Raw genomic sequence first — 24,509 nt, 5'->3', positions numbered from 1 at the left:
TGGGTTGCAGTGTCACCAATATGCAGATGACACTCAGCTCTATCTCTCGTTTAAATCTTCACCAGAGTTGGCTGTGGAGACCTTGTCCAAGTGCTTGGAGTCCGTGAGTGGATGGATGGGAAGGAATAGGCTGAAACTGAACCCCGACAAGACCGAGGTACTGCTCGTGGGGGACAAGAGAAGGTTGGGATCTGTTGACCTTAAGTTCAGTGGGGTGAGTCTACCCCTGAAGGACCAGGTCCGCAGCCTCGGAGTTGTACTTGATTCCAGGCTGTCCATGGAGGCTCAGATTTCGACAGTGAGCCGGGCAGCTTGGTATCAACTACACCTTATACGTAGGCTGCAACCCTACCTTCCTGATCATCAGCTCCCATTGGTAGTACATGCCCTGGTCACCTCTCGATTAGATTACTGTAATGTGCTCTACGTGGGGCTACCCTTGAAGATGGTCCGGAAACTACAACTTGTTCAAAATGCGGCGGCTCGACTACTTACAAACAGTCGTCGCCGGGACCACATCACGCCAGTGTTGTTCGATCTACACTGGCTTCCAGTTGTTTTCCGGGCCCAATTCAAGGTGTTGGTATTAACCTTTAAATCCCTATACGGTCTCGGCCCAGTTTATCTAAAGGAGCGCCTACAACGCCACCAATTATGCCGCCCAACAAGATCGGCCACACAAGGCCTTCTCTCAGTCCCGCCAACCAAATCAGCTAAGTTGGTGGGAACTAGAGAGAGGGCCTTTTCAGTGGCGACCCCCACCCTCTGGAACTCCCTCCCACAAGATCTTCGGCACGTCTCTTCCCTGAATATGTTCCGCAAGGCCATAAAGACCTGGCTTTTTCAACAGGCTTTTGGGACTTCTGGGGAGGCTTAATGTTCTTATGTTTGAAATGCTTCCTACTCTGTATTCTGCTGTTATTATAATTTATAATTTATATTGTTATAGTGTATTTTAGTGTATTGTATTTCACTGCATTTACTATATGTATGTCGCCTAGAGTGGCCATTGGCCAGATAGGCGACACACAAATTAAATTTTATTATTATTATTAGGTCTGATGATGTGATTTTTTGCTGTATTAAAGTGTCCTTGGTACTTAATCAATACCACCAGCATTAGCCTGTTCCATCCTTAATATTTTCTTCCCACAGAGGAAGGATTATTTCATTATTTATTATATAAAGATTATTTTATTTCACAAAATTTCAAATAATTTTTCCTTATTTTGAGATTATAAACATGTCCATATGTTCATGTAAACGTGGACATATATTATGTCCATATAAACAGTGGCCCACAGACTGGAAACATTCAGTATATATCCCAATTCCAAAGAAAGGGGATCCCAGGGAATGCAGTAATTATTGAACTATTGCCTTAATATCCCATGCAAGTAAAGTAATGCTCAAGATTCTACAACAAAGGCTCTTGCCATATATGGAGCGAGAAATGCCAGTTGTTCAAGCTGGATTTAGACAGGAAAGAGGTACCAGAGATCATATCACAAACATATGTTGGATAATGGAACGGAGCAAGGAATTTCAGAAGAAAATCACCCTGTTTTATAGATTACAGCAAAGCCTTTGATTGTGTAGATCACAAAAAAACTATGGAATGCTTTAAAAGAAATGAGGGTGCTACAGCATCTGATTGTTCTGATGTGCAGCCTATACTCTGGACAAGAAGCTACTGTAAGGACAGAATATGGAGAAACCGACTGGTTGCCCATCAGAAAGGGTATGAGACAGGGGTGCATTTGATCACCCTATTTGTTTAATCTATATGCAGAACATACCATACGGAAAGCGGGATTGGACCACGATGAAGGAGGTGTGAAGATTGGAGGGAGAAATATCAATAATTTAAGATATGCAGACGATACCATACTACCAGCACAAACCAGTAATGATCTGAAATGAATGCTGATGAAAGTTAAAGAGGAAAGCACAAAAGCAGGACTACAGCTGAATGTCAAGAAGACTAAAGCAATGACAGCAGAAGATATATGTAACTTTAAAGTTGACAATGAGGACATTGAACTTGTCAAGGATTATCAATACCTTGGCACAGTCATTAACCAAAATCAAGTCAAGAAATTAGAAGAAGGGTAGGACTGGGGAGGGCAGCTATGAGAGAACTAGAAAATGTCCTCAGATGCAAAGATGTATCACTGAACACTAAAGTCAGGATCATTCAGACCATGGTATTCCCAATCTCTATGGATGTGAAAGTTGGACAGTGAAAAAAGTGGATAAGAGAAAAATCAACTCATTTGAAATGTGGTGTTGGAGGAGAGCTTTGCGGATACCATGGACTGCGAAAAAGACCAATAATTGGGTGTTAGAACAGATTAAACCAGAACTGTCACTAGAAGCTAAAATGATGAAACTGAGGTTATTATACTTTGGGCACATAATGAGGAGACATGATTCACTAGAAAAGACAATAATGCTGGGAAAAACAGTAGAAAAAGAGGAAGACCAGGCAAGAGATGGGTTGATTCCATAAAGGAAGCCACAGACCTGAACTTACAAGATCTGAACAGCATGGTTCACAATAGATGCTATTGGAGGTCACTGATTTATAGGGTCACCATAAGTTGTAATTGACTTGACATAACAACAAACATGTCCGTAGCCTTTTCTTGCTTGATTATTTCACATGAATTCTCTTTTATGTTGCAGTGTCCTTTTTATGGTATAGAGCGCCTGCTATATATTTATGAGAAGCAATAAGTTCATGTACTGTTTTGTGTTCTGTACTTTGTATAGGCTTGTATGCTTTACGGCGAGTACTCGGGGAGAAAACAAACCTCTTGGATGAGAATGTGTCAGGATCAGTGATAGTTACGCGCAATGACTTCCTGCAGGCTATGAATGATGTCAGGCCCAGTGCCATGAGGGAGGTGGCAATTGATGTGCCAAAAGTAAGTTTTACCCTGTATAATATTCTTAAATAATTATTCAGATATTGGAGCACTAGGAAAGCCACATACTTGATAGCAGTCACCATTTGATGACTGTAGTAGCCTAAGAAGGGGAAGCTTGTGCTACGAGGGGACAATCTCCTATTTCAGACCCTTTCCTCTGCCTAGCAGAACCTCAGTCATGATGAAATATAGTCCAGGGATAAATGTCTCTTCCACCCCCATAGCTTCTCCTTAGCCAACATATCTTCCAGTTTCAGACCTCTTTTAGGAGTGAGGGTGTTATGTATATTAGCTGGTGGAAAACTGGCAACTTATATCCTCCTTTTCTCCCACTTCAGCACTAACACATTCCTTTGTTCTCATTTCCTGTGGGCTGTGGAAGGGGGAAGTGCAGGGATTTATTACTGTTGCTACAAGGCCATTTTACCTCAGATTTTTTTTCTGGCTGAGTGGTTGCTGTAGCAACTGCTGATTTCCAGGCTGGATCCAGGTTTGAGGAGGCTTCTTGTAGACATTGGTAGTCCAGTTTCCTGGGCATGTCTTTACAGGCTTGGCTGGTGATGGCAGCATTGCTCTAATCAGTGACAGTCAGCTGGGTCTGGATGCTACTACTTCAGTTTCCCACAGTGATCTGGAGTCACACTACATGGGGAATATTATGAGAAATTAAAATGGCAGTGTCTCCCAGACTCACCTGCCTAGTGTTGATCAGACCATCAGGACATTATTGTCTTTAAATGCAGAGCAGGGCATGCTTGAGTGTGCTGACAGTGGACCGTGCTGATTCATCAGTCCCAAGATATTGAATGTGGAGGACAACTTGCTGCACCTTAGGATCTCTTAGGGGCTGGATGATCCCATGGTTTCAATGATTATTAGCTCTTCTCCTGTCTTGATTTGAGTAGAAGCAGTAAAGAGATGATTTGGAGATGAAGAAAAAAGCCAGACCAAGTGGTGGGCAGTTACTTACTGAGATCACTGATGAATAAAGTTATTTATTCACCTTGTGTCATTCAAATCTACTATGTCCGTCTTGAGCTATTTTAATACTAATTCTCCCCCTTTCACTCAGTCATGTCTGCTTTCCAATGCTTAACACATCAGGCCATCTTCTCCCATCATCCCTTTAAGTACAGTGGAAGACTTTAGGTGCAATCCTGGTAGAATGTGTGTGCCTGAGTATTTGTGCATGCTACTTATAAAAAAGGAATATTTTTCTTCCATTCTTGTACTCTGCAGAATATTTCCTAGTAATTCATGAAGTTTGTTTTACCAGGTATCCTGGTCAGACATAGGAGGGCTGGAAGATGTCAAACTGAAATTGAAACAAGCAGTAGAATGGCCACTGAAGCATCCGGAGTCTTTCCTTAGAATGGGTATTCAGCCACCAAAAGGAGTATTACTTTATGGACCTCCAGGATGCTCAAAAACCATGATTGCAAAGGCTTTGGCCCATGAAAGTGGGCTGAATTTCTTGGCAGTGAAGGTAATTAGCAATTCTGTTCTTAAGACATCATAGGATGTGTATGAAATGAAAAGGGCTGAGCCATCTGTGCTTCCTGTTCTATATGCTTCTTTGTAAGATGGTGCTTGGATGTGTCTGTCTCTCTCTCACTCACTCTCCCCCCCTCCCCCCCATCACACAGTGAGATGTGCAAGCTGGTTCTGCATTGGAAGTACATTAATCTTCCCTGCCTGAGAGTTACACAAGTTTTCCTCAGGTAGCAAGCCAACAGGAGGGTATTAGCGCCACCTAGTGTCCAAAGGCAGGAATGCACGGGAGTCAAGACTTCTGGTGCTCCTTCTGGTGAGATCCTGGTCCATTCCTGCCTTTGTCCTTGATGGGATTCTTTACCTTAGCTGTAGCGAGTTTGTTCCTGTACTGTTTCTGAACCTGTCCATTTCCTTTTATTCCTGTTGATTTCTGTTTCTTGTTGTTTTAGGGGGGGGGAAACCCTCTGTTCGGCTGGTCCCAGTCTTAGGTACTGGGGCCTTCCCCCTCCCTGGGTTTGTCCCAGTCTGAGCCACTGGGGCCTTCCTCCTCCTTGGCTTTTTCCCTTCTGCAGCTTGGCTTTTTCCTTCCTGCAGCTTCTCCCTCCCTCATCACAGTCCCCCCCCCCCGGAGATCATGACCCACGCCTGTTCACAGCCTTAGTCCAGCAGGTGTTGGCTGCTCCTTTCTTCACCTGGTGCCGGCCACTATTGAGTCCAGTTGCTTCCCTCTTGGCAACCACTTATCTGGAGCTCGTGGCTGTGGCTCTGGGTACATCTTCCCCCCGCCGATCATGGCCTGTGCCGATTCACGGCTCAGGTCCAGGGGTTACTGGCTGCTACAGTGGCTAGTCACTGGGCTGTCCCTGCCCTCCAGTGCTTGCAGCTGTGGTCAGGCACCCTTCTCTCCTGACCGCCATTTTGCCTTGCCCCTTTTGGCAGTCTCTTCTGACTGCCATTTTGCCTTGCCTTTTTTCCCACCAGTGGAAGTTCTCTCCCGACCACCATTTTGTTTTTATTTTTCCCACCCTTTTGAGCTCGGTGCTGCTTGCTGTTCCAGCTTTCTAGTCCATGATCAGCTCCTGTCGTCTTAGGTGTTTTTTTTTAAAAAAAAATACTATTTCTTTATTTAAATACTTGCCCTCTTCCTGTCTGTCTTGTCTTTGACCTGACCTCTGTGCCTTTTTCCTTTCTGCCTCTCCTCTTTTGACAAGGCCGGGGGGGGGGAAGCCTATGCTGTAATTTTTGGTTCCCTGGCTGCATTAGAGCGCAAACCACTCCCTTTACTGTGTGTGGTTCATTCTGCAGGGGTTACAATTAGAGGTCAGATAGCTTCCCTCTACTGTGTGTGGTTCATTCCAGCCTCGCTAATTCACCGCACCACTCTACCTGTGTGTGTGTTGATTAATTAGGACTCTATCCAACTAATGTCTGGTACTGCTCCCCTCTACTGTGTGTAACCATGGCTGGATCATCTCAGGATGCTCCTGTGGACATATTAATGGAGCAGCAGCATTCTGATCTGCAGCAGCAGCCATTCACCTAATCAATCTCGCTGGCCTCGGCTGCATCCAAGTCACATAAGCACAAAGCCTCCAAGATTTCCAAGCACTCCAAATGCATTAAGAAGTCAGTTCTCTTGGCCAAATAGAAGGCTTCACGGAGGGCCGCTATGTCAGCACCCCTACTTCCCGAGGTGACTCATCGGAGGCTAAGATGCAGGAGCAGTCTCATAGACTTTCAGGCTAGAGGCAGTTTTCCATTCACCCGTGGAATCCTCCAGTGAGGAATTTGAAGTGTTTCTAGACTAACCTTCTGGGAAGGCCCCTGCCCTTCTTCCTTGCTGGTCAACTTCCAGGGTCCAGCATACAGCCCATGCCTCTACTCAGTTAGCTCTGTCTCCTGAGTATCCTCATACGCAGCCCTCTATTCACATTCATCAGTCTGCTGATCCTCAGGCATCTCTGGATACCCAGTTGCCTTACGCTCCCCTGCAGGACCTTCTTCTGGATCAGGCATTCATTTTCACAGTTCAGAGATACTCTGTTGGGGTCTCTATCAACTGATCTTCAGAGACCTTCTCCTGTGTCTGCACCCCAGCCTCATACTCTACCTCCATCTGAGCAGCAACAGTCATCATCCACTAATCCCTTCAGTGTTCCTTGGGGCAGGGCCCAGTGTCTTCCTAATACAGAGGCTGAACCACTGGACCATCACCCCTGCAGATGTGGATGCTGTGTGAAGCGGTGAGTCGAATGAGGAGGAGGACCTATCTCATTGTCTGTTTCAGGCCTCCGATTACCATGCGCTATTTCATAAGGCCCTTGTCATGTGGGGCTGGACAGTCCAGAACCTGAGCCATCACCTACCCCTATCAAGGGCACTAGGGTGCTCAAGGCCCCCAAGTCTACCATTCTTGCCTTTCCAGTTCCAGACCCACTGGCCCGTGAGGAATGGGGCCATCCTCTACAGTCTTGTTGTGTGACAGTGTTTGCCAGAAATTCTATTTCTTAATGCCCGCCTTTATGGATTTTCTGAAAGTCCCTGCCGTGGATGTGCCCATTTCAAGTCTTGTTGTCAAATCCCTTCTTCCTAAAGAGGAGGATTCTCAATTCAAGGATACCTCCAAGCGCAGGTTGGATTTACACTCAGGAAGTCCCATGATACCACCACATACTCAGTCCGGGCCTCCTGTGTTGCCTCCTTGATTACCAGGGCTTCCATGATGTAGTTAGATGAACTTCTGGAGGATCCTCAGCCTGATCCCATTCACTTCCGGAAGTCTCTAGTCAAGCTTCACAAGGCCACTGTGTTTGTGGCAGACACGACACTCAATGCTACACAGTTCACGGGCAGTGCCATGTCCACCAGGGTGGTGGCTCGTCGGACACTTTGGCTACACCACTAGGATGCTGACAACACAGTATGGATTAACCTTTCCACAGCCCGCTATACTGGGTCCATGCTCTTTGGGGATAAAGCCCTCAAGGCCGTAAGGATATGAGTAAGCCTGTGTTGGCCACAACAAAGAGAGGACCGTCAAGCTTCTTTTGGGCCCTGTGGTCCAGCAGTAGGGGCCAGGAGTTTTGCTCCGCATGAGGCTATTGGAACAAGCAGCACTTCCCCACACACTCTCAGTACCATTTCTCTGCATGTCAGAGGTGCCTGCTTGCTCCTAGTCAGGGAGGACACTGACAACACCAGTACTGACGCCATTCCAGCAGGGGACAGGCTTCTCCATGTTGCCAGCACTTGGAGGCGCATAACCATGGATGCTTGGGTGAGAGACTCTATGGTTCACGGCTATGCCATAGAGTTTCAGGACCTTCCTCCTCACAGATTCCTTCCCTCACCCCTGTCCAAATTACTAGAAAGACACTCTGTGATGGCAAAAGCCATAAGTCACCTATCACCATAAAGGTGATAGAGCCAGTGGATTCCGAAGACTGTTACTCAGATGTTTACTCCATCTTGTTCACCATGGCCAAAAAAGACCACTTGTGGAGGGTGATTTTAGAACTCAAATTTCAGTTTGCTTATGGCCAGCACTATTTCCAGTACCGGGCCTTACCTTTTGGATAGGCAGAATAGTCATGCATCTTCGATTGGGCCGAGTGTCACCTACTTTCCCTGAGGGCTGAGCACCTCAGCAGTGATTTAAACATTGCTGCAGACTAGCTCAGCAGGCAGCAGATTCAGCCTTGGGAGTGGAAGCTCCATCCCGAGGTGTTCCTTCAGCTGCATCAACAGTTCTGACCCTTCATAGTAGACCTCTATGTTTCATCTCAGAACGCACAGCTCCCATGTTACTTTGCAAGGTACCATCAAGCAGGAGCAGAGGCAGTCAGTGCCCTATCAGTGCTGTGGCCAAGATGAATGCAAGAGAAGTTCCTCTGCTGGGACAGACCATCTGGAAACTCCATCAGAAACACGCCCGGGTGATTCTCTTGGCACCCTTCTGGCCATGCAGACCATGGTTCTCAGAGATGCTAACTCTCTCAGTTCAAGCTTCGTGGTGTCTCCCTCTGTGACTGGATTTTCTCTCCCGTTCATGTTTAGTGGGAAGTCAAGTGGAGTGTTTAGTGGTTGTGCTCCTTCTAACTAATTTTGCTTCTGAGTTTAATGGATCCTGAATGCGAGTCATCCTGAATGGACTGTGGTCTCACTGGAAGGAGCCCCAGAAGTCTTGGTTCCCGTGCATTCCTGCCTTTGGACACTAGGTGGTACTAATACCTTCCTGATGGCATGATACCTGGAAAAACCACCTTTCAGGTGAGACCAATGGTCCATTCTAGTTTGAGCAAAGAAAAACAAGTCATAATTTCAGGAATATGAATTTATGTCTCTGCTGCCTGCCAGGTGTGCACATCTGGGGGAAATGGGTGAATGTCTGGTGCCAGTGGTTAAGAAGCAACAGTGCCAGCCATAGCTCCTGATGGTGGCAGTCACTTGTCCATTTACCCTGGATGTCTTCACCTAGGGCAGAGAGGGAGGCGTCTTAAAGAGATCCTTGGCTCCAAGTTCCTGTAGGTAGCTGTCATCTTAGATTGCTCAAAATGCCATGCGTGCCATCAGCATTCCATTAGGGACAATGTAAAATGGTGTCTGCCCATAGCAGCTCAGAGTTCAGCTCAGCTTGCATCCATCCATCCATCCGAAAACAACTGCCACCAAACATTTCTAGGGGCAGCAGGTGAGTAATGTTGGTGGCAGCAAGCAATAGCACCAGACAGGTCCAGGTTGTCACTGGGAGGGGGGCATTGGTGGCATACTGAGAGCCCACCAAAGTCTGGCACCAGTCCTGTCCTTTGATATTCCTTAATGTGTGAATACTATACATAGCCCTTGAAAGTATTCACATGTTAAACAGGAGGAAGTACTCCTTCACACAGCACCTTGTGAAGAATATAGAATTCGCTGCCAACTTGCGTGCTAGTCATGATGGTTGTGTATTATCTCCAGTAATACTGGGAGACATTCCCAGTATCAGTTGCTGGGAATTGCAGGTGGGCAGAATGCTGTTGCATGCATGTTCTCCTTGTGGTTTTCCCATAGGCATCTGTTTGTCCGCTGTGAGGACAGTGTCCTGGCTCCCACCCAAACATGACAGCAGGTGCACTTACAGTAACAGTACAGCCCTGCAACTACAAGTTTATATTAAAAAAGCAAGTTGTTTTTATGCAGAGAAGTGAGAGGGGGTGCTTAACCCTTTTCCCTTTCTACTATTTCTCTACTACAATGCCTTGTGTTTTTCCTCCTGTGATGGGATTATAGTTGCATATGCTGTGTAAACACAATTGGAATCTTGCAGAGGGAAAATCATCTTGGCAATTACTGAGGAGGGAGCTGCAGTGGAAAAAGTGCACAGGAAGAAGGTTAAACACTCCTTTGCCACTTCTCCATGCAAATACACCCACTGTCAAAAACTGCTTTTTTTCCCCTTTCCTTTTTTTGATTTGGAAAAACTGGTTGCAAGCTATAAAAATTGTGTGTGATGTATTGCTTAACCTTGCGCTAACAATCCTTAAAAGAGAAATGTTAAATAATTAAGTCATTTCTGATGTTCTCTGTGTACAAGATTGCCAAGTGATCTAGTACTCCCTGGACTTTAAGAGTATGTTAGAAACTAACTGATACTACTTGTAATGCTTCCAACAGAGCAGGAACACATCATGCAGGCGGAAGAGAGTTGTCAACGCCAACATATTATTTGTATTTAGTAAACGTGTCCAATCGTGGTAAAGGCTTTTGGTAGAAAATGTTCTTGGTGTCTTATTTTCTGTTTTAAATAAGATCTTTTTGTCTTAGCTTCTCCCCCCCCCCCCCGATTAGCATTAATTACAAAAATATACACTGTTGTCAAAGCTCTGACTTCACGTTGGCATTTGCTAATGTCCTGTGTCCCTCTTCAGATGCCTTTCTGTGGCTCTCTGCCCTTGACATGTGCTTAAGTTTAGTTTTTTATCAGGGTCAATTACGTCAAAATATTTTCCAGTTAAAATTTCCTCAGCCGTTTTTCTCCTTTGCTGTTGGCTGCATCAGTTAAAATAGATTAATGAGGCTTGGACAGCCTGCTGCTCTGCTTCATGAGCAACCATCACTGAACTTCTGGAAGAAGATTGGATAGTGTTCTGACCGGGATTTTTGGCAGATCCTCCTTTAGCTCTTTTTTAGTAACCAGAAATATGAATTGTAGAGTTCTGTGATCTTGGCTGGTTGAGTAACAGATGTCTTAAAAAAATAGTACAACGTATGTAGAGCTACATGCTGCCAACTCACTTATTAAGTAGATTGGAAGAGAATAGGAATGGGGCATGACACTTTAACTACCCACAGGGCTACACCAAAATGCAGGCTTGTGCTGATGTTTGATTTCTCACCTTCACAGCCAAAAGACTTTTATTTATTAAAAATGTTCTATTGCTTAATATAATAATCTGTAATCAGTTTACATAAAAATACAACATTTAATAAAATAATAATAATAATAAATTTAATTTTTGTGTCACCTATCTGGCCGAAGCCACTCTAGGCGACGTACAAACTAAAATTCAGTAAATTACAATACAATACAGATAAAATACAATAAAATCAGTACGATCATTAATCACAGCAGCATGAAATCAGTTAGGGTGATCAATAGATAATAAAATATCCCAAAAAAGTTAGCCCTCCCCGGAATTCCTGAAGCCCTGTCCAAAAAGCCAAGTTTTTAATGCCCGGCGAAATATATCCAGGGAAGGGGCATGGCGAAGATCGAATGGGAGGGAGTTCCAGAGAGTGGGGGCCGCCACTGAAAATGCCCTCTCTCTAGTCCCTACCAACCTAGCTGTTTTCGTTGGTGGGACTGAGAGAAGGCCCTGTGTGGCTGATCTGGTTGGGCGGCTTAATTTGTGGTACTGGAGGCGCTCCTTCAGATAAACTGGGCCGAGACCGTATAGGGATTTAAAGGTTAATACCAACACCTTGAATTGGGCCCGGAAAACAACTGGCAGCCAATGTAGGTGAAATAATACTGGCGTGATGTGATCACGGCGGCGGCTGTTTGTAAGCAACCGAGCCGCCGCATTCTGCACCAGTTGTAGTTTCCGGACCGTTTTCAAGGGTAACCCCACGTAGAGCGCATTGCAGTAGTCTAATTGAGAGGTGACCAGGGCGTGTACCACCAGTGGGAGCTGATGAATAGGGAGGTAGGGTTGCAGCCTCCGTATGAGATGTAATTGGTACCAAGCTGCCCGGCTCACTGCCGAAATCTGAGCCTCCATGGACAGCTTGGAATCAAGAACCACCCCGAGGCTGCGGACCTGATCTTTCAGGGGTAAACTCACCCCATTAAATTAAAATCTCCTTGATAAAAACACAATACAACTGTATCTCACAAATAAAAATGAACAGTGCAGAAAATGGGAAAATTAAGAGTCAGAATCCAGGAAAGCTTGGGTAGACATGTACATTTTAAAGAGGCATTGAAAGGTCATTACTGTATCTGCCTCATTAATTTACCCAAGAGAGGGCATTTCAGGGTTGGGAACTATCACTGAGAAGATCCACTTCAGTGGAAGTTGTTTAAAAACACTATATTAGAAGCTCAACTGGAGTGCATACCGCAGATCAGAAAAGGTACCGCCAGGGCCAAGAAGATGCCAGCATGGTTAACGAGCAAAGTCAAGGAAGCTCTTAGAGGCAAAAAGTCTTCCTTCAGAAAATGGAAGTCTTGTCCGAATGAAGAAAATAAAAAAGAACGTAAACTCTGGCAAAAGAAATGCAAGAAGACAATAAGGGATGCTAAAAAAGATTTTGAGGAGCACGTTGCTAAGAACATAAAAACCAACAACAAAAAATTCTATAAATACATTCAAAGCAGGAGACCATCTAGGGAGACAATTGGACCCTTGGATGATAAGGGAGTCAAAGGTGTCCTAAAGAACGATAAGGAGATTGCAGAGAAGCTAAATGAATTCTTTGCATCTGTCTTCACAGTGGAAGATATAGGGCAGATCCCTGAACCTGAACTAACATTTGCAGGAAGGGATTCTGAGGAACTGAGACAAATAGTGGTAACGAGAGAGGAAGTTCTAAGCTTAATGGACAATATAAAAACTGACAAATCACCGGGCCCGGATGGCATCCACCCGAGAGTTCTCAAAGAACTCAAATGTGAAATTGCTGATCTGCTAACTAAAATATGTAACTTGTCCCTTGGGTCCTCCTCTGTGCCTGAGGACTGGAAAGTGGCAAATGTAACGCCAATCTTCAAAAAGGGATCCAGAGGGGATCCTGGAAATTACAGGCCAGTTAGCTTAACTTCTGTCCCTGGAAAACTGGTAGAAAGTATTATTAAAGCTAGATTAACTAAGCACATAGAAGAACAAGCCTTGCTGAAGCAGAGCCAGCATGGCTTCTGCAAGGGAAAGTCCTGTCTCAGTAACCTATTAGAATTCTTTGAGAGTGTCAACAAGCATATAGATAGAGGTGATCCAGTGGACATAGTGTACTTAGACTTTGAAAAAGCGTTTGACAAGGTACCTCACCAAAGACTTCTGAGGAAGCTTAGCAGTCATGGAATAAGAGGAGAGGTCCTCTTGTGGATAAGGAATTGGTTAAGAAGCAGAAAGCAGAGAGTAGGAATAAACGGACAGTTCTCCCAATGGAGGGCTGTAGAAAGTGGAGTCCCTCAAGGATCGGTATTGGGACCTGTACTTTTCAACTTGTTCATTAATGACCTAGAATTAGGAGTGAGCAGTGAAGTGGCCAAGTTTGCTGACGACACTAAATTGTTCAGGGTTGTTAAAACAAAAAGGGATTGCGAAGAGCTCCAAAAAGACCTCTCCAAACTGAGTGAATGGGCGGAAAAATGGCAAATGCAATTCAATATAAACAAGTGTAAAATTATGCATATTGGAGCAAAAAATCTTAATTTCACATATACGCTCATGGGGTCTGAACTGGCGGTGACCGACCAGGAGAGAGACCTCGGGGTTGTAGTGGACAGCACGATGAAAATGTCGACCCAGTGTGCGGCAGCCGTGAAAAAGGCAAATTCCATGCTAGCAATAATTAGGAAAGGTATTGAAAATAAAACAGCCGATATCATAGTGCCGTTGTATAAATCTATGGTGCGGCCGCATTTGGGATTCTGTGTACAGTTCTGGTCGCCTCATCTCAAAAAGGATATTATAGGGTTGGAAAAGGTTCAGAAGCGGGCAACCAGAATGATCAAGGGGATGGAGCGACTCCCTTACAAGGAAAGGTTGCAGCATTTGGGGCTTTTTAGTTTAGAGAAAAGGTGGGTCAGAGGAGACATGATAGAAGTGTATAAAATTATGCATGGCATTGAGAAAATGGATAGAGAAAAGTTCTTCTCCCTCTCTCATAATACTAGAACTCGTGGACATTCAAAGAAGCTGAATGTTGGAAGATTCAGGACAGACAAAAGGAAGTACTTCTTTACTCAGCGCATAGTTAAACTATGGAATTTGCTCCCACAAGATGCAGTAATGGCCACCAGCTTGGATGGCTTTAAAAGAAGATTAGACAAATTCATGGAGGACAGGGCTATCAATGGCTACTAGCCATGATGGCTGTGCTGTGCCACCCTAGTCAGAGGCAGCATGCTTCTGAAAACCAGTTGCCAGAAGCCTCAGGAGGGGAGAGTGTTCTTGCACTCGGGTCCTGCTTGCGGGCTTTCCCCAGGCACCTGGTTGGCCACTGTGAGAACAGGATGCTGGACTAGATGGGCCACTTGCTTGATCCAGCAGGCTCTTCTTATGTTCTTAGTGTTGTCACCAAGTGACAATCCACTAGTCATGGAACAGCCAGCAAGGTCTCCTCAGAAGATCTTAAAGGTCGGCTTGCTCTGTATCAGGGGAGGCTGTCTGATAGGTATTGTAGTCTCATTTTGCTTAGAGCTTTAAATGTCTGCAACAAAGCAAGCTAATAGGCACCGAATGCAGATCTTTCTACACCAATATAATATGTGTAAAGCTAGGTCTCCCAACAGTCACCCTAGCAACTACATTTTGCACTAGCTGTAGCTCCCAAAATAGGTGCAAAGGTAGCCTCACATACAGGTGAATTACAGTACTCCAGCTGTGAAGTTACCAATGTATGGTCCACCAAGTCTTCTAGGCTATCTGTGTCCAGAAATGGCCATAATTTGTGCACCAACTAAAGCTGATAAGGTGCTCTGAACCATTGACTTCACCTGGAGCTGTAAATACAGTGATGGATCTAGGAGAAAGCACAAGCTATGCACCTGCTCCTTCAGAGGGAGTGCAACCCCATCCATTCTTTCTCTGAGTCCTGCAGCACCTGCTCTCTGCTTTGTGTAGCCGATTTCCACCTGGCCTGGGAGAACAAGGCCTTGACTGACTCCAGCTACAAAGGCTGCATCTGTTGCTTTGGATGGCTAGAGACCATCAGGGTGGGTTTTTGTTTAGGGGTCATTGCTGGGGTCAAGATTTAGTTTTGAAGATGCATTATTTTTGCTGTTATCTGGATTATGTTCTTGTACTTTTATTAATATATCTTATAAGTGGATAATTGTATTTATTGTGTATTTATTAATACGAGATGTTCATTAGCCTATTGTTTTTTTTTTTTTTTTTCAATAATTTTTATTCAGATTTTCATAAAACATACAAGACAAAATCATAAAACATTCAAAGACAAAAAACAAAATCAAAAATAGTTAAACAAAAAGAAAAAAAGAAAAAAAAAAACAAAAATAAAAAATAAAGAGTAAAATATTGACTTCCCATTTGTCAAAGATCAAATCAGTTATAAGTCTATAATATATAACAATCCTGTCTCTTAAGTCATATTATAAAATCACTTTCCTCCAGTAGTTATCTTACTTAATCATCAAATCTCATAAACATTACTTTATTCTTTCCACAAAAAGTCAAAGAGAGGTTTCAATTCTTTAAGAAATATATCTATCAATTTTTTTTTCCAGATAAGCATATCGATTAATCCATCTCATTACTAATTATGATAATCTTATTGTCATAACCATAGTCAAAATAAACATTTCAATTAATCCATCACATCAGAATCTGTTAGGTTCAGTAATTTCAGTAGCCATTGTTCTATTATCCCTATTAGTTCCATTTTCCATCTTCCATCTTCAGTAGTCTTGTTAAGTCCAGTAATTTCAGTATCCAATCTTCCATTATCAGTATTCCATAATAATCTTGCTGTCAAAGCCATAGTCATATAGTAAGAGTCTGATGGGAATTACCTCTATCCCAAATATTTTCTTGCCATCCATTCTGAATAGGTTGCTGAAATACTGCTGTAAAATCATATCTCTGTTCTTTTTTTCAAAATACACTGGGTCATCTCTTGAAAGTTTTTCCATTGTCACATGGCTGCAGTTAATTCCATAGATTTTCTCTATATTGGGCTCCATCACATCATTCCAGTCCAGAAGATTATCCATGCCATTGATAACTTTATCTCTAGAATCTTCATTAATTTCTTCAGAGATAACATTGAGTTCCAAACAATAGATTTTATTTCTAAAGTCCATAGACTCCAAATCTTGTTCCTGTTCCACGTTTGTTCCAATCTCCGGGATCTCCTCTCTCACAGGGACCCCTGTTCCAGTCTCCAGGGTCTCCTCTCTCACAGGGACCCCTGTTCCAGTCTCCAGGGTCTCCTCTCTCACAAGGACCCCTATGTCTTTAATCTCCTGTGTCTCCAAACAATAGATTTTGTTTCTAAAGTCCATAGACTCCAAATCTTTTTCCTGTTCCACGTTTGTTCCAATCTCCGGGGTCTCCTCTCTCACAGGGACCCCTTCCAGGGTCACCTCTCTCACAGGGACCCCTATATCTTTAATCTCCTGCTTCATTTTACTCAATTCAATTTTCAGCTCCTTACAACCCTGTCGCAGGTTTTGTTTCGTTATCTCAATCTCATCCATTATTTTCTGAAACATAGTTATTTCCAGCTTCTCAGCCACTTTCTTAATTGCCATTTTAAAAGAAAAATATAGGAAAACCACTTCTTATTTCAGCAACAATTGGGTTAATACTCCAAACTTGGTGACATCACAGTATAAACAGAGCAGACAGCCTTATCTCTCCATGCTTAAGTAAACAAAATGCAGTTCCCAGGATCGAAACAATTAATGGCGGTCGTCAGGAAACAGATTCGTCAAAATAAAATAGACCAAAAAGGGAGTAGTCTCAGACAATATAATATTCTTCAAAAAAAAAATCTGGAATAGAAATCCCTCTTCTGTGTATATCTTTAGAATGCAAATCCAGGACAGCTTTTTGCAACAAAAACAGAGATAAGCTATTAATTAGTGAGTAGCAGAGAGAAGTTATGGCTCCCCAGTGAGATGTCAAAAACCGATCAATCTGGCAAATCTCTTTTAAACAGCAACAATTTAAGTCAAGTAAAAGAAAAATATAGAAAGAAGGGTGCTTGCCTGTTAGTGCGTTCTCTCTTAGAAGATAAGATGAACGTTCGCTTTATCAGATAGAGCTTGTTGTTGAAAATCCGTCCCACCTTCGTCGGCTGGACCTCGTCCCATAAATTAATGAGATCTGGTCGTCCCAACAAAAATAGGCTTTGAGGTTAATCTCTTCGTTTCTCCCTACCCGGGAGAAGTTTAATCAGTCAAAAAAAAAAAAATCTGACTGATATATCTGAATAAGCTTCTTTTGAGGCAGGAGCCCGTCTCAAAAGCAGGCACAGGCTAAGTCACCCTTCCCGGAAGTCTCTCATTAGCCTATTGTTTATCACTATTTAAACTTTGTTATGCCTTATAACTGTTAGTGAATTGTCTAAACTTTGATGTTGTGAGCTGCCTTGAGCATGGTTTACTATTGAAAAGTAGCATAGAAATAGACTATGATTATCCAGGGCTGGTACGCTATCTAATACCAGGATGTGGAAATCACCCAGCCATAGACTATCCATCTTATCAGGATTCAGTCATAGTTTATTAGCCCTCATCCAGCACATGTTTGCATCCAGGCGCCAATTTATTTGTAATGGAATGCTTTTCAAGGGCTACTTCACATAGCGGGCTTTGGAGTGATCTAATCTGTATATGACAAAGGTGTCTATTACAGCAGGGGCAGAGAACTTCCAGCTTGTGTTCCTAATTTGATCTAGGAGGCTGTTTCGGCCATGCCACGCCCACCTGCCCTACCCCTGACATTATATATAACATCAGGTGTGAGGCAGGTAAAAACCTTGCTCAGCTGAAAGGATGTTTGCAGGCACCACCAATCAGCTAATAGGCAGTGCCTACAAAGCCCCTTTCAAAGCACTGTGCAAAATAGTGCTTTGTGAGGCTTCTGAAGACCCCTGTGGGCGAAAAAGGTTACAAGATGTCATTTTGACATCAGGTGATTGACAGGTGGGTGGCTCCATCCACCTGTCAGACTTTGCCCACAAGGCGTGGGGGAGATAACAGTCTGCCCCCTCTGCTGAAAACGATCTCCATCCCACTGTTCACATTTAATTTGATACTTGCAAGTCTATTGTTCAAGGTAGAATGCTATATGACATAACAGTCCCTAACATGTATGGCACGATGAAAAAGTCCTTGATTTTTTTCATGCAGGGACCAGAATTGATGAACAAATATGTTGGGGAATCTGAACGTGCAGTCAGAGAGGTAAGGTGTTATGAATTTAATTGGAAACTTCGGTGCCACATGTACAGGATGTATATTTACTTGCTCCCTATTTTTGTACAGTAAAAAATTTGTACAGTAAAAAAAAGTTTTTTTGATTCATCATACTATCGTTGCTTTGTAGTGACTAGTTTTTATGGGCTTTGAATTATGTAGTTTTTTTGTATTTATTGATTTTCAATGAAATGCAATATATACTGAATGAAAAAAAAGATAATCCCTTCCCCCACCCCTTCCCTCTCCCCTGTCCTTGAGTGTAGTATTTTATTACCTAAATTAAGGTCCATACTTATCTATGAACATCTGAATAGATCTACCCCTAATTGTCCATGTGGAACCTTAGAGCTTTCAGTACTGTTATATGTTTATATGGTGAAGTCAGTTTGGGATATGTACTTGCTAAGAGTGGAGGGTGTTCTTGGAAGCTCAACCTAATTGCCCCCTTCCTTTTCCCATCTAAACTTACTGGGGGCCTCCAGCAGGATGGTTTTGCTGTGAGACCTCTGAAGACCTTCGGCACTTTGATGGTAGTGTCCCTCGCGCAAGGATCTATGGGAAATCTAATGTTATAGATCTAGATGACTCTGCTAGGATGTCGGTGTTCATCGGAACTATTACTCAAATGGATTATTGTGCCCAGGATGTTCCTAAAGCATTGAAGGTCTAATAGACATCCCACAGTGAGAACATATTGCTACTAGAACATTTTTGGGGAAAAGCAACAAGGCAGCAGGGTGGTTCACAGAGTGCGAGTAGAAAGGATTGAAGGCGGGGAGGCTCTTGATGATGCCATCAGGCGTGTGATGGGCCTAATCTTTGAATTGGGCAACACACAAATAGAATTGAGCTCAAATTAACTCAGACAAGCCCATCTCAAATTGAGCCTGGGGAAGCTTGCCCATCACTAGTGTTCAACACTTTGTCCAAATGCGTTAGTATTGTGATTGTACACAGGTAAAGTATTTATTTCAGTTAAACTAAACTTTGTGTTAACTGTGGGTCAGGTTTGAAATTGTAGTTTTGAAAAGTATTTTTTCATTCTTCATTACAGCAACAATGTCATTTCAGAGGTGGAAATCATAGACTTGGAAGACATAATTTTGTGGAATGTCATACAACAATTTATGATTGTGCAAGATTCCTGCAGGGTTTTTGCTTCTATATATGGGCAGTCCAAGCTATCCCTGGGGACACATGCATGGCGAAAGCAGGCAGAAAATAACAGCAGCCTCCAGCAATGACCACAGTGATTCTTATAAATCAAGCTGATTGGAAAAACTGCTGTTGTGATTGCTGGCCTGATAATGCTGCTCCATTTATATATATTTTAGTACATTTATGTACTTATAATCATATATACAATATATTTTGTAGTGTATATATACATTGGTTATCCAGCCTGTGTTTCATGCAAACTGATACCTGCAGACTATAGAGTCAAAATTATTCCTTGGCAGCAAAGATATTTTGTAAGCAGTCATAGATATGCTCACTCTTGTGGGAGAATTAACATATCAGTTTGTGATCCACTGACTTAGCTTACATTTCTTAATTCACTTACTAAGAATTCATTTATTCTGATGGTTCTAATGTGGTGGTTTGGTAGAATAGAGTTCAGTATTTTGTACTGATTTGTTCAATTAGTTGTGTTCATGGAATGCAGGAATATTTTAATAGCTCAGCATTTTGCCTGATAATTTAAAATGATAGGAATCATCCAGGTAATTTTGTAGCAGCTGATAGCTGTTTTCCTTTTACCAGAATGAAAGTAGAAAATTTCCTCTGGTGATTATTAAAGGATTTTGCCAACTGCTAGTATTAAAAAGCAAAAAAACATTTAAAATAGTAATCTCCAGAGCTCCCTAGGATATGTACTGATGTTCGCATGAAAATCCATTTGCTGCTGTTTGGAGGATAATTGGAATGAAGTTGGCAATACTATTTGAAATGGCTAATTCCTCATTTTACAGAAGGGGGGCAGTCCATCAGCTGGAGATTTCAGACAACCCAAGGTTGTGTCATTATGGTTTTAATGTGACAGTGCAACCAGTCCTGGCTATTAGAGGCAGAACAGGGTTACTAACTTTGTGATTATGAAACCTTTTTCAATAACCTGATTATTTTTTGTCTTGGTTTTGTCAGATCTTTAGGAAAGCCAGAGCTGTTTCACCTTCCATATTGTTCTTTGATGAAATAGATGCCCTGGCAGTAGAACGGGGAAGGTAAGACAAATTCTGTGCAAAACTTGAGTTAATTCATGTTTCTCTATAAAATATTTGCATTAGATTTGAGGTTCAGGGTTCCAGATCTTTCACTACTTTTACTACTACTTATCCACATGAATAAGAAGTTGGCTTTTTTATCTATTTGCTTTGCAAATTTATATCAAAATGGTTTGGTTTATTTTCTAGGAACATGTGTTCTGCAAGACCTGACAGTAATTTAAACAAGTTACTTTGCTCCTTCCAGTAATCATTTTAAAACGTGTGTCCCCCTCCCCCACCCCTGGTGCTGTTTGACATTTCTCCTTGAAATTACTGTTAAATCCACTGGGGTATTGTCATGTCTTCCCTGCCTGTTCTCTATAGGCCTAATCACAGCTGAGGTAGAAATTTAATTAGGCAAAACAGCGCAGAGGAAGGTTACACCCTTCCTGCTGTACTATTGCTCCATTGTTACCACACACGTCCTTGATCACATGTTGCATGCAGGCATGCAAGTATACACGTGTTGGCTATGGGAGTGTGACTTCTCACAGCAGGCCATGGGGATGGTGTTTTGCACTTTAATTAGAAGAGGAAATAGCAATAGAACAGAGAGAGTTGAAAGAAAATGGAATAAAAAGAGAGAAGGTGAAGTGCTAATAATTACATGTTTCAGTGTGAGAGACAAGGAGTAGGATCGGGCTTCCTGGGATTCATGGTCAGGCGGTCATTCCCTCTTTGGTTTCTCAACAACAGGAGATATCTCATTGCTGAAGGGCAGCCTTCTTATATCGTCCTGAGTCCTATATAGTGTGGTTCCCAAGCAAGAAACCCAGGTTCTCATTGAACCCTCCCCAAATGGTGAAAATAGAAAAAAGGGGAGACTGCAAGAATCCATTTCCCCTTTAGATTCTTAACTAAAGGTGCTGAAAAATGACAAAAGGGGAGAAGATTTGCACCTATCCTGAGTACTTGCTTCTCATGATAACGAGATAAAATCTAACTCCGTTAGGGAGGGTAGTTAATGTACATCATGTTGTGCTTCCTTTGTCGTGCTTGCAAAAGACTGCGCTTTTCACAGTCATCTGTAGAGCGGACTCAAGGAGTTAAGAACGTAGGAGGTATGCTCAGGATGATACCAAGGCAGATCACCTCAGTAACATGAGTCAAATTAGGTAACTTCTTCTTGCATTTAAAGGGGGGAAAATTGGGGAGATCTCATCACAGATTTCCAGTGTTGTTTTTGTTTTGTGCCTTAGGTTGAGGAGCTGTTAGGCTGTGAGATCTGGCCTGAAGCCTGCCCCTCTCCTCACTCTAAACAATTAGGCTTAAGCAGCTTCTGTGACTGCTGTGTGTGTGTGTGTGTGTGTGTGTGTGTGTGATTTTCTGTGGCGTACAGTTGGGGAGGGAAGGGTTAAGTCTCCCATCCCTACATGCTGCAAATCCCCCCTCTAAATAACTTTAGAGAAGCTTGCATTGGTGCCAGTGGAAACCAAGTCTAATTGGTATTCAGAGGGAGAGTAAAAGAAATGGGTGGAAGAGAATTAAATTGAATGAATGGTTGTGTGTGTGGGGAAAGCAGCTCTGGATCCTGCCTACTTTGGGCACCAGCTGCATCCACAGCTGATAGGAGTCCCTATAGATTTCCTCCCAAATGAATGTGAGATGTGGGGGAAGGTTGCCAACCACGATAAGGAAGTGATAGAATATACTTTTTATTTATTTAAAAGCAGGGGTTAGCCAAAATGGCGCTCTGCAGATGTTGTGTACTACAACCTTCAGTTGTGCTGGTTGGGATGATGGGAATTGGAGTCTATAATGTATGGAAGGTACTATACTGGATATCCCTGCTTTAAAGTAATGAGAGTGAAATGTCTGCACTGGAGCAATTTAATTATGATATTGATGTGATATCCATCTAGGTCATACACTGAGTAAACCCACTGAAATCAGTGGACTTAAGTTATCTAAGTCCATTGACTTCAATGTACTCAAAATATTATTAAAGTTGGAAATCATCCAATAATTAGATCTTCATGTTTTGTACCTCTCAAGCTATATTTTGCTTGTGCGGCAAGGATGTACGGTTACTAAGAGCTCTAATCTCTACTGTTAGCAGTAGCAAAATTTAGAGCTAAATTGTCAAACTTGAAACAGAACAGTAGCCAATTGCTATAATTTCTGCCTTTTAATGCAATCTGACTGGTGTTTGGTTATATGTTGCTATAGTATATTAGTTTCCTCTGCTTTTCTATGATACTTATAAAAACTTCTAACCATTCTCCAGGGCACTATTACAAATGTCTAAACTAATTAGTGCAGAAGCTTCAAACAGGAACAAACATGCCAAATGCTACGCAGTAGGATTAAAAGTCTGCTATTGGGGGTAGGGGGGAGAAAAATACCAATTTTGGCCTGGGTGTTTATTGGAGTCTTTAGAACATTTTCATTCTACTTAGGTGCACTTCCCAACCCATCATCTTATCTGGTGATTGCTGGCAAAGGAGTAAAATGTAGTCTTGGCCTGCTAGGAGATAGGGACTACCTTGTGTAGTCACGTTCCATTGAAGACATCTTCTTTTTGGAGCCTAGAAAAGACAAGAGCAGGATACAAATATTTTATTGTCAAATGTTAAACATATGGGAGATAAAATATGTAACGTAGTTCTCATAAAATTCATCTGAAATTAAACAGTGTAGGAAACCGGAGAAGGCACTTATTGGAAATTACCTGTTTTTACAGGCTGATTTTCCACAGTAGGAATTTGCAAATGCATTAGGGATGTTAATGATTTGCAGCCTCCAGAGATCCATTTCCTCTTCTATAACCAGACTAAGGTTTTCAAGGAAACACCTGTTGATATTGTCTCCCTAGTCCCCTAGTGTTTTTTCTCTGCAGAACATGGCGTTATTAAATGCTCTATGCTATAGATACCGCTTCTGGTTATAATTTACCCTATTATTTAGCAGCATTTGTATAAAAGTATCTGGAATGAAAGATACTGCAGGCGGCTAACTTTTGTGGTGCAGAGTAAAATTCCTGTATCAGCTGCGTCCCCTCATATACAAAATCTGAAAATGTAAATCAGGAAGCAGCTACATATATTTCATGTATAATTGAGGCAGAAAAAAATGATGCATGCAGCATAATGCAGCTACTAACTTGGCATTTATTTGCACTTCTGTAGAGGAGCTTTGCCTGACCACAAGGAATCCCCATGCATCCCTGTAGGGCTCACTTGCTGTATTTATTTAAGTAATTTATATACCATCCTTTGTCAAAAGGCCACAGAATGGTTTACAACATTGTAACATAAACTGCATAATGTAATTACATAACACAATATCCATATGATACAAAAAATTAAGTTACATAAATATAATTTATAATAAGCAATACATAATACTACACAGTATATAATGAACAATAAATAGTAAACAGCAGTGTCAAATTATTCACATTGTCAATCCACCCACAAAGTCAACAACCCCTGCGAAGTATTATTTATTTATTTATTAAATTTACATTCCGCCCTTCCTCCCAAAAGTCCTGGGGAGCAAACAACAAGTGACAAAACAATAAAAACATCTTAAAAACAATTCCAGTACAGATGCAGACTGGGGTAAAGGTCTCTACTTAAAAAGCTTGTTGGCAGAGGAGGTAGAGGCCAGAAAGACAACAAAGACAGTGCATGACTAATATTTAAGGGGAGGAAATTCCAAAGCGTAAGTGCCACAACACTAAAGGCCTGATTCCTATATTGTGCGGAATGAACCTCCTGATAATATAGTATTTACAGGAGGCCCTCACCAGCACAGTGCAGTGACTGATTAAGCACATAAGAGGTGAGACAATCTTTCAGCTATCCTGATCTCAAGGTGTATAGGGCTTTATACACCTTGAACTTCACTCAGTATCTGATTAGCAGCCAGTGCAATTCTCTCAGCAGTGGGGTTGGTGATATTCTGTCCGACTGAGCAGCTGAGCAGCTGCCTTTTGCACCAGCTGCCACTTCTAGACCAACCTCAAGGGGAGCCCCACATAGAGCACAATCCAGCAAGGTGGTTACCAGTGCATGGATGACAAGAGTCTCATAACATGTTATTGTCTAGTCATATCAGGTGAACTATATAGCATAATACATATTTAACAGCAGCAGCATTATGAAAAATAAGATGACTGGGTGGCATGAGCAGCAGCATACCACAAGTACAGAAACA

The 24,509-nt window shown here is 42.5% G+C and overlaps 1 protein-coding gene across 21 annotated transcripts in view; it reads left to right on the top strand.

Annotated features, from left to right (window-relative positions):
* The window catches only part of AFG2A (AFG2 AAA ATPase homolog A), a 248,554-nt gene that overhangs the window by 42,328 nt on the left and 181,717 nt on the right, over positions 1-24,509 (top strand). For all 21 annotated transcript variants that reach the window (XR_009757954.1, XM_061585130.1, XM_061585133.1 and 18 more), the window contains exons 10-13: positions 2,776-2,930; positions 4,210-4,419; positions 18,013-18,066; positions 20,227-20,306. Coding sequence is in view for 20 of the 21 variants with exons in the window: in XM_061585130.1 (XP_061441114.1) it covers positions 2,776-2,930; positions 4,210-4,419; positions 18,013-18,066; positions 20,227-20,306 (499 nt within the window). In the remaining variant the exon portion in view is untranslated. The remainder of the gene's footprint in view (positions 1-2,775; positions 2,931-4,209; positions 4,420-18,012; positions 18,067-20,226; positions 20,307-24,509) is intronic.

The sequence above is a fragment of the Rhineura floridana genome, chromosome 9 (genome assembly GCF_030035675.1).
Source record: "Rhineura floridana isolate rRhiFlo1 chromosome 9, rRhiFlo1.hap2, whole genome shotgun sequence".
NCBI classification, from domain to species: Eukaryota; Metazoa; Chordata; class Lepidosauria; order Squamata; family Rhineuridae; genus Rhineura; species Rhineura floridana.
Note: the sequence above shows the minus strand (reverse complement) of the source record. Positions and strands in the feature narration are given on the sequence as shown.